Below are 11,243 nucleotides of genomic sequence, written 5' to 3' on the forward strand. Positions count from 1 at the left end.
CGATGCCCAGAGCATACTTAAATTATGGAGGGAACACTTTTCCAGCCTGCTGAATGGCAGTGAACGCACAACATCAGGAGAAGCGAACCCGATTCCCCATTTGATGACGATGGAGCAGACGTTTCCGACCATGAAGAAGTTCGAATAGCAATTACCCGCCTGAAGGACAACAAAGCGGCGGGTGCCGATGGATTGCCGGCCGAGCTATTCAAACACGGCGGCGAAGAACTGAGCATGCATCAGCTTCTTTGTAAAATATGGTCGGACAGAAGCATGCCCAACGATTGGAATTTAAGTGTGCTATGCCCACTACATAAAAGAGTAGAACAATGTCAGCCTGGTAATCCAACGCAGTATAACTCTTGCCAACAGGTGCTACTTCGGCAACAACTGATGAGTCGAGCTTTTCCACTGGTGAAAAACAGAATTTTTTTCCCTTACACTTTTAACAAAGGAAATTTTAACATTTTTGGAAAAAATTATGTTAAACTCAGGGACATACTTTCGGTGACCCCTCGGAAGAAAGATGCACCCCGTTGGGAGGATAACTGTTTACAGGATCATCTAAAGTGAAAAATTTCGAGTTTTAGAGAAAACTTCACCTTAAAACTTGGACGAACCAAATAGCCCACTTAATTTTTACAAAAAAAAAAAATAAAAATAAAAAAAACTTTCGTCTAAGGATCTGAAAACTCTGTGTAAAATTTCATGACAATCGGATGGGTAGTTCTGGAGAAATGTAGCCAAATCTTGATTTCAGAAACACAGTTTCGAGAAAAACGCGTGTGATTACAATAAAAGTGAGACACAAGTGCACATATCCTGAAAATTTGGAAAAATATTTCAGAGACGTTGTATAACTTAATAAAATAATAAACAAATTAATGTTTTTTAAATCCGTAAACTCATGTAACCCCTTAAAAGATTAAATTTTTTACACAACCTTTTAATTGCGGATTTTAACACATAAAAAATCGATTTTCTGAAGCAGGGAAAGAAAAATATTTGATTTCCGAGCGTACGTTAGTTATGGAGTTCTAACTGAATATTATTGATTATATTCAAACTTAACTTTATCAAAACTCTTCCAACCAATTAAGTGATTTTTTCTGTAGTGCATTTAAGTAGAGTATACTGTACTGATTATTTAAAGGTGCAAAAAGTATTTAGAAATTTAGACTTAAGTACATGTGTGCAAATTATATTTAATATCCATTGTTGCTATTTGGACTACTATATGAGATTTTTTAGATTAAATACTAAATCTAAAAATAAACATGAAATAAATACTATACAAGGTGTTCCAAACTAAACAGGACTTAAAAAAAAAAACAAAAGAACAAATTGGTTTTTGGCAAAATCAATTGATTTTATTTAAAATAGCCTCCTTCCAAAAGCATGTCGAACAAGTGTTTTAGCTCGTTGGTCGGTATGGCCGCCAGTATGCCGGTGCAAACCTTTCCAATGGCCTCTACGTCTGCATAACGTTTTCCTTTCATGGGCAAATGCATTTTTCCGAAAAGGAAGAAGACAAACGGTGCCATATCAGGAGAATAAGCGGAGTGATTAATGGTTAAAATGTGATTTTTTTTTTCAAATATTCGTCCTTCGAATATTGGATTCTGAGGAAATTTTGGTCGTCACGAACCTTTCGTAATAACAAATGTTCGGTCAAAATGCGATCCATGAATTGCAATGATGATTTCGGCTGATTTTTGATGAATTCACACACAGTTTCAATGGAATTTCCGATGAAAACGGATTTTGATTGGCCCATATGTTGATCGTCGTTTATGTCCTCACGACCACTTTGAAAACGTTCAAGCCACTGGTACACTTTGCTACGGCATAGGCAATCATCGCCATAAACTTGTTTCATCAGTCGAAACGTTTCGGTAACAGTTTTAACAATTTTAAAACAAAATCTAATGTTGGCTCTTTGTTCGAAGTTCATTTTCGCACCGGTAACACAAACATACTGACACTTGAAACGCAATAACTTCACTTCCAATCAATGGAATGTTTTCTCACTGGATAATCGACACAGGCAGCAGGTTCTAACGTATCAGTCAACATATAGATGGCGCCACCAGGAGGCGCTAGATTCAAAAAGGCCTGTTTACTTTGGAACACACCTTATAACTACATATACTCGTACACCTTTACAGGGTTAAATTAAGTACGAAACATCATCACAAAATTTTCGTTATTAAGGCTAAGGCAACGCTCTTTTCGAATAGTTGTACTCCGTACAGTGATCGGTTTGGACGTGGTACACACACATTGTCCTATTTAAAGCTCTCTTAGTCAAATTAAGTAAAAATTGTTGAGTGTAAAAAATATAAACTTACAAAAACAAGATGTCAGCGATAACAAAAGTGAATATAAATGATCCTGCGGAAACCTCGAAAAGTGCAACGGAAACTATTAATAATGGTGCTGCAGCTAAAGGTGCAACGAATGCTGAGGGTCAACTCCCCGAATGGCTGAAAGCAGAACTATTTGCAGATCTGCTGCAGCAAAACGTACCAAATTTTAAGAGAATTACAAATTTCATAGCCGAAATCTGGGAAGGCGCTGGCGAAAATTACGGCAATGTCTTGGCATCGGTGAATTTAGACGCAGAGCTTGAAGGCAAGTAAAAATTAGTTTATTGCACTATATGTGGGAGCATATAAAATTGACTTTTCCAATTTATTTGTTCGTATTTTAGATGGAAAAATACAAAATTTCTCATATGTGATCAAACTGCCCATCGACTCGGTGCAGGAATTTATGGCGAATTATCATAACATAATTGATACAGAAAATGCCATCTATAAAGATGTGATACCGGAAATAGAGCAAATGTATAGAGATGCGGGTGTTGACTTGAAATTCGGAACAAAATATTTTGATCTAAAGACACCATCCAAATACGGTGTTGTACTCATGGAGGATTTACGTCCCCATGGTTTCAAAAATGTTAACCGTCTTGAGGGTTTCGACGTGGAGCACACCAAGGCCGCATTGAAAAAGTTGGCACAATGGCACGCCGCATCAGCGGTGCGTGTTGAAACCAAAGGGCAATATCCGAAAGTAGTTACTGATGGAATATTTAACGAGGGCATGTTAACAATGATCGAATTGATGGCTGAATTAACGATGCCATTATATTTGGAATGTGTTCGCACATATGAGGGCCATGAAGAGTACTACGATAGTTTGGTATGTATCGAGCTTTAGCTTCTTCTAAATCTTTTTTTATTCTATTGTTTTTTGCTGTTTTTTATTTTAGCAACGAAGCCATGAGTATTTTGCCGAAGAACTTCGTCCGCTGCTGGAAAACGATCCAAATGAGTTCAATGTTTTAAATCATGGTGACTTTTGGGCGAACAATGTTATGTTTCAATATGATGACGCAGGTAAAGTGAAGGAAACATATTTCGTTGACTTTCAGTTGACGCGTTATGGTTCACCGATGATTGATCTATATACTTTGCTGTTAACGTCAACGAGCCTGGATGTGAAACTAAAGTATTTCGATTATTTCATTAAATATTATCATGATAATTTGATTGAGTACTTAACAYTACTGAAATATCCCAAAAAATTACCCACCCTTAAGGAAATCCATATAGCCATGCTCAAATATGGCATTTTCGGTGAGTAAAATGTGAAATACCAAATGAGCTTTATTATCTCTGTAATATTCTTTGTTTTTTCTTCACAGCGGTGAACTTGGTTGTTAGTCACTTGTCCCTCGTATTGCTTGAATCAAAGGGAGGAGCTAATATAACCAATTTAATGGGCATGACAGAAGAAGGCATGGCTCTTAAAAAGGTGATGTATACAAATTCACGTTATCGGAAACACATTGAGGTACTTCTTCCTTGGCTTTATAATCGAGGTGCTTTCTAGTGACCATGGTATTTTGGTCTAATGAAGAGAGCTAATTGGAAAACACTTTATGTATTTAAATGTAAAAGACAAAATAAAAATAAATAAAAACGCTAATAAGGATATTAAGTTTAAAATAATATTTTGTGTAAGTTTTTACTAACGGTATCAAGCTTTATTGACATTTTATGGGCCGAAGTGGAGAAACTAGATATGGATGAAATCACATCAAAATATGGCGTTGACATTTTGCTAGATTATGGGCGAAAGGCGGCAACGCATTCACAACAAATCAGAAGTGACATCTAACTTAGAAAAATATCGAAATAACAGCAGTGTTGATAAAAAGATCTATTATAATTTGAGATATACAGAAATATTTTCGAAATATTAGATGGAAACAAAGAAGGAAATGCGTACAATTTCAAACTAATTCTTCGCCAAAACTAATAGAATTGCCAAATACCACGAGCATCCCAAAAGACTGAGGCCAAAAGCCGGGCAGCCGAATTTTTTGTCTTTCCACGCTTGAGAACCGGTTCATCATGTGCAGTCCACTAGGCTCACTGCCGATTGGACTCCAGTTTCTAACACAAGTTACTTCATCCAAAATGCTATATTTCATTAACTAATAGTCCCTCAGTTGCCAAATTTGTATACGTATCTCTTAAAGGTAGAGGCTGACTAGAAATTATGTGGAGGATATTTGTAGTACCATCTATGTATCAGCCACAGTAAAGCGTGGTATAAAATAAATAGCTGCTAGGTGTCCTTATATCTTCTTCACGAAAGTTTAAGAGATTAAAAAAATGTTGGAAGAGGAGGGCCTTCACTTCGTTGGACATCTTGGAATCTCCAATTGGCTCCAAGTAGCTAAAATAAGAAGCGACTGGCGCGCTGTTGTTAATTCGGCTATAATCACGTAAGCTGTGTCTACGCCAATTACTAAGAAGAAGAAAATCTATAACCAAATCTAAAAGATTGTTCTACATTTTTAAGTAGTTCCGAGTAATAGTTTCGGAGATACAGCCTTAGGAACCTGTGCGCTCGAGTCTAGCTAGGCTAAGTGCGCCGTCTTTAAACGCGTTTTTCTCGAAACTCCTTTTTTGAGTCGGTTGGCAAGATTTCTAGAGAACTACTCAATCGACTTTCATGAAATTTTACACAAATTTTTGAGATACAATCCTTATAGACTTGGACAAAGGATTTTTCTTGTTTTTCGAATACAACTATTTGAAAAAAAAAAAAAAATCGCGAAATTTTCACAGAAATTTTTTTTTTGTAAAAATGTCCGCCAAAAATCCAAATTTCAGTTTTTTTTCTTTCGCCCAAGTTCTAAGTTAAAATTTTAACTAGAACACATATTTTTGCAGTTTAGACGATGTTGTAAAGAGTCATCATCCTGCCAACGTGTGTAGGGGTCACCGGAAATGGCGTCGCAATGACCGAGTTTAAAATATTCTTCTCCATAAATTTCACCTTTGTCAATGCTAGGTGTTTGTAACAATAAAATATTTAATTTTATGAGGAAAAAATGTTTAAAAAAATTCAGATTTTACCCGAGGAAATAATGAGTATAAGTCACCTGAATAATAAAAATAGATTTATCAAAAAATGGGCAAACTAACTTAAGTCGCGTGGGAGAAACCGGTTTTATATCCATAAGATTGAAAAAAACAAGGCCACTTATATTTCATGTTAACAACATAAACAAACATACCGGTAAACAAAATAAAACTGAGAACTACTTATTGACATAGTTACGCCCCTTCACAATAGAAAGAGATTCGTTTAAATGATAGATACTCACATCTATTTTGTACAATTTTTTACTAACTTTCTGAAAAAGACCGTCATTTTCTCTTGCCAAAAATTGTTAGCTCCATAGCTTTATTCAAAAGTAATAGTGACAAGAGATATAAGGTAATCCCTTTAGCAGCAGCAATATAAATTTCGAGCTCAATTTTTAAGAGCTCAAATATAAACACTATCTGAATTAGCTTTGAACTTTGTTTTCTTCTTTTAGTATTTAAGTTTCTACTCAATGACCAAATATGCTACATGTTTATATGTAAGGCTCTCATGAACATTATTTTAGACTCTTAATTGCTATCAAAAAAGAAAAAGTTCTCCGCAGCGATAAAACGCATCCTAATGTGTTGAATACAATGCTCGCGACAGACTGCAGCAGCGCGACAGTGAACTGAAAATGGCGTTGTGAATTCTACTACATAAACGTTTGTGAGAGGGCAGCAACATAACAATGGCCGACATGTACACAAAACAACGCAGTTGTCCATTTTGCATGTACACAATTTCGTTGTGGCCATACTAATACCTTGCACTTCAATGAAATTTTAATATTTTGTTCAAAGTGAAATTTTTAAGCAAGAAATAAGTAAATAGGTAAATTTATTTGTTTTAAATTATCAATTGTTATTATAAATGATGTAACATAGCTATGTTATGCTTTTATTTATAAAATAACGTCAGGTTTGTTAGAGCTTTGAGTAATTTTACATTTTACATATTAGTGGCATCACCACTCTACCTCATCTCTCTATCTTCCATTCTACTGTTAACTCTACTGTCGTTGGCAAATATAAGATCAAATTGAAGTTAGCGAGAACGACAACTGTCGGTCTGCAGTCGTGCAGTCGTGCAGCTGTCAAAATAGGTCCGTCCATAAGAACGTGTGTATTTTAGTATTTGACAGTTGTTGTTTGCAGTCTGTCGCGAGCATTGTATTCCACACATAAAGCTTTACCGAATTTTCAGACATTCGATATCTATGAGCGTACCTAGGTAAGTATGAGCAATTGATGCAACGGAAGTAAGTTCTGCTAATTAATACGCCATATAGATAAATGCTAACGCAAAGCTTTTTAGAAAAGTTCTAAGTTCTTTTCGAGTTCTTTTAAGTGCGTTAAAAATTTCACAGTGCGAGCGGCACACGCTGCTGGCGAAAATTATGCCACATTCATGGGCTTAGTGAATATTGACGTAGAGCTGGAGTGTAAGTGAATAATATATTAATTTTTGTTAAAAAAAAAAAAAACAATTGAAAAACAAAATATTTTTGGGTGTTCTAGGTGGTACTTCAAAGCAGGTGTTGTACATGATAAAGTTACCCATTGAGTCCGTACAAAAACTCTTTGTCGGTCATAATATTTTGATACGGAATACACCATGTATAGTGATGTGATAACGGGTTGGAGTAAATGTGTAGTGAAGTGACTGTTGATGTGAAATTCTCACCACAATATTATGATATAGAGACACCATCCGAATTCGGTCTTATACTCAGGGAGGATTATGTCCGCGTATTTCGTCGATTTTCAGTGCGTGTGTTATCGTTCACAGGGGAATGATTTCCATTGTTTATATCTTCCTTCAGGAGCGAAAAGCTTTAATTACTTTATTAAGTACTATCATGACAATTTGATTGAGTGTTTAAAACTGCTCAAATACCGAAAGAAATTATCAACCTTGAAAGATAATCTTATAGCGCTTTATAAGTACGGCACGTGGGGTGAGTGAGCAGTTTAATTGAGATTTGAAGTAGTTTGCTATAATATAATGCTAAATGTACTTCAGGTCTATATGGGCTTATGGGTCATACGTCCACTGTGCTTGTCGCCTGAGGGTGATGAGCTTAATTATAATATTATATAACGATCTATTTTAGTTGTTTCCCTCTCTCTCAGCCAACCAACAAGAATAGCCTTCACGTTGCCTAAAAATAATGATGTAATCTGAATAATAATATCAAATACTGTACTATTTTTTCTGTTATCCCGAATATAAAAAGTTGAAATACACTAAAATTGAGTTAAATTTCTAAAACATTTTACAGTCATTCCTTAAGCATATGGGTTTGTTCTTAAGCTAAAATTTTCATCAAACAATTCAGCAACACTGTACTTATAGACACTTATAAGTTCTTTACAACCTTAAGTAAATCGGTTAGTAAAGTATGGATGGTTTTTGGGTTCTTTAATTCTACTTTCTTATTTGTACAAAAACTTTTCTCTTGTAACAAATCTTAATGACTGGTTTGGAACGTCTTTTTCCTAAATAAAGTTCAACTCTCCTTACTTTTTGGCAAGACACGTCCACAGCTGATACCCAGTTGTTGAAAGGATAATAAAAAGAAAATCGACACTTCACTGTCGAAAATTAGTATTTGCCTTTGACCAAAAAATATCAGAAAGGATGCGCAAACTGCCAAACTTGCCAAAACCGAGTTTTGGGGGGCTTATAAGCTCAACGAATTGAATTTGCAAATCATTCCAGTAAATCTTAATGTATATGTACATACACACACTCGAAATGGTAATAGCGGTCAATTTATCTCTTAACCAAATTTCAAAAAAAGTTTTCAAAAATATCAAACTCTCTAAATGACATGCATTATTACTAAATATTACCACAAAATTTACGTTATTCGTGCTAAGGCAAAGCTCTTTTAGTATAGTTACACTCCGCACAGAGATCGGTTTAGACGTGCTACGCACACATTATATTCTTTAAAACTCTCTTAGTCAAATTAAGTGAAAATACTTGAGTGAACAAAGCATAAACTTACAAAAGCAATTTGTCAGCGACAACAGAAGTGTGTACAAATGATACTGCGTAAACCTTGAAAAGTGCAACAACTACTAATAATGGTGCTGCAGCCAAAGTTGCAACGAATGCTAAGGGTCGATTCCCCGAATCGCTGAATGAGGATCTATTTGCAGATCTGCTGCAGAAAAATGTACCAAATTTTAAGAGCATTAAAAATTTCACHGCCAAAGTCTCGGAAGGCGCTGGCGAAAATTTCGTCGCACTCTTGGCATCGGTGAATTTAGACGCAGAACTTGAAGGTAAGTAAAAATTAATTTATTGCACTACTTGTGGGAGCTTATAAGATTGCAAAAGTCTATTTCTTCGTATTTTAGATGGAGAAACAAAGAATTTGTCATTTATGATCAAACTGCCGACCGACGCGGTGCAGGAATTAATGGCGAATAGTAATAATATAATTGATACAAAAAATGCCATCTATAAAGATGTGATACCGGAAATGGAGCAAATGTATAGAGATGCATGTGTTAACGTGAAATTTTTGGGATAAATTGGTACATTAAATGAAAAAAATGTAATAAAGAAAGTAAGGAAGTTCTTGAAAAAACATCTTGCATTAAATTAAGAAATTTATATACGTAAAAGAAAACAGCTTAGTCATTGATAAACATCTATGACTGTCTCTATTGCGTTTCTAAATAATTTGCAAAAGCATTCACTCTATTTCAATCTATTAGATTGTATAACGGCTGATGCAAAATTTGAAAATTTGTTCGAAAATTTCGTCACGCTGATGCTAACCAATTTAGTAATGTTTGTATTTTGCTTATGGTTTTGGTCAAACAATCTAATCTTATCGCACTGATAATCTTGACTGATAAAATATCAATTTCGTTGGTTCGTGCCAATTTTGCTATCGTTGTTCTTAAATTAGCGTGATTGACAAAAAGTTTAGTGTAAACATACTACATGTGCACTAAGTTTACAATAATATTCCATATAATGGGTGATACAAGTTGATGTACTTTTTTCAATGGCCTCTTTTTGAGAGATCACGCGTGAGACGTGTTAAGCTGGCATGTTTTTTTTGGGTCAGTATTCTTTTATAACGCACTATTTGATGCCAAAATTGAAGTTCGTGATCTTGTCGACATCATTTCAACATCGCCTCAATCAAGAGATTTATTAGGAGAACACTTCGGTGAGCAGATAATTTCACCTTTTGGGCCAGTCAATTAGACACCAAGATCGTCTGAAATCAAGAAACGGACAATAAGGCTTCGATTCAGCCCTTGAAGCAAAACATCACGCGTGCCATTTGGCAGTTAGTCGAAATGCTCGAGTGAGTCATCAGAAGTTAAGCTCAAAGGATGGATCATTTGATATTTGAGAGAGATAATCTTCAATAAATAAATGCCAGAGAATGTTATTTCGAATGATAATAAACACTCCCCCATAAATTTGAAGTTTCTGTGCGTATCTTTGAAGAAGTAGGAGATCTTGAAACGGATTAACCTCAGTTATTGTTCAAGACTGTTTGGGCTATATGACACGCGCGTAAAAAAACTTCCTGACATTATAAAATTATTTTTGTTTATTGCGTTTTATGTTTTTTTGGTTTATTTATTTTCAATTTCGTGTTTTGTTTTGTTTCTTTTCTCTATGCTTCCTTTGATAACGAAAATATTTGATAATCTGGTTTGCATACTTTATAAAAGTAGTACTAAAATTTCTTTAATTCATAACTTTTGGTTTAACCAAAAGTTTGTGGGTGACAAAGCAATCGGTAATTTGTGTTTACAAATAGCTTTATTTTTATTTAATCTAAATTTTCATATATGTATTGGTTGCCTTGAGGTTCCTGCTGAAATGGTGCAGCATAGTCACGGCTACAAAGCAAAGTGATGTAGAGCAGCTTCAAAACCAAATCATTTTCTGATTTCAGCTATAAACAAAGTATAATTAGGGGATTTGCAATCCGTAACTGACAGGTCTCTGACTAAAACCAAACAGCTCACCGGCTTTTCCAAACATTTTTTTTTTTTTTTTTTTGAGATTTCTTTTATGATGAGCAATATTAATAATTACAAAGACCTTTTCATAGTGATAATTCTTTCGTTGTTAGCAAGTGATCTATCATTGCCTAAAAATAATTACGTCGATGTTAAAAAATTCTGAATAAAATTATTAAATATTATGCTACGATTTCAGCTATTTAGAATAGAAATGAGTTAAGATACACAAAAATAGAATGAAATTTCTAAAATGTTTTTCAGTCTCTCAACCTTAAGCGAATCGGTTAGTCAAGTGTGTTCATTTTTGTAACCAATCTTAATGATTGGTTTGCAAGGTCAATGGATGTAACTTTTTAAATCGACGTTCCATTGTCGAACAATTATTATGTACCTTTGACCAAAAAATATCATAAAGCTTTCAAAAGGATGAGCGAATTGACAAAAATTCCAAAAGCGAGCTTTGCGAAGTCTATAAGCTCAACAAAATGAATATACAAGTCATTCCAGTAAATCTTAATGCACACATATGTACATAAACTAGTGGCTCATATTAATGAGTATCGAAATGTTAATAGCGGTCAATTTATCTCTTAAATAAATTTATTTAAACAAAGCTCTTCCAAAATTTCAAACTTTCTAAATGACATGCATAATTACGAAACATTATCACCAAATTTTCGTTATTAATGCTAAGGCAAAGCTCTTTTCAAATAGTTATACTCCGTACAGCGATCGGTTTGGACGTGGTGCGCACACATTGTATTCTTTAAAGCTCTCTTA

At 34.7% G+C, this 11,243-nt stretch overlaps 3 protein-coding genes across 3 annotated transcripts in view; 2 read left to right on the forward strand and 1 right to left on the reverse strand.

The window, feature by feature from the left end:
* LOC108978499 overlaps positions 1–11,243 on the reverse strand; it is a 67,836-nt gene that overhangs the window by 15,854 nt on the left and 40,739 nt on the right. The window lies entirely within an intron of this gene.
* LOC108978500 lies at positions 2,024–3,985 on the forward strand. The gene is made up of 4 exons (XM_018948826.1): positions 2,024–2,634; positions 2,714–3,207; positions 3,278–3,644; positions 3,713–3,985. The coding sequence occupies exons 1-4, from the start codon at positions 2,361–2,363 to the stop codon at positions 3,898–3,900; spliced, it is 1,323 nt and encodes a 440-aa protein (XP_018804371.1). The 5' UTR covers positions 2,024–2,360; the 3' UTR covers positions 3,901–3,985.
* LOC108978502 overlaps positions 6,847–11,243 on the forward strand; it is a 14,184-nt gene continuing 9,787 nt past the window's right edge. The window contains exon 1 of the mRNA XM_018948828.1: positions 6,847–6,895. Within this exon, the coding sequence (XP_018804373.1) occupies positions 6,862–6,895 (34 nt within the window). The 5' untranslated portion in view covers positions 6,847–6,861. The remainder of the gene's footprint in view (positions 6,896–11,243) is intronic.

Source organism: Bactrocera latifrons, unplaced genomic scaffold (assembly GCF_001853355.1).
Source record: "Bactrocera latifrons isolate USDA-ARS-PBARC rearing strain unplaced genomic scaffold, ASM185335v1 scaffold_123, whole genome shotgun sequence".
NCBI lineage: Eukaryota > Metazoa > Arthropoda > Insecta > Diptera > Tephritidae > Bactrocera > Bactrocera latifrons.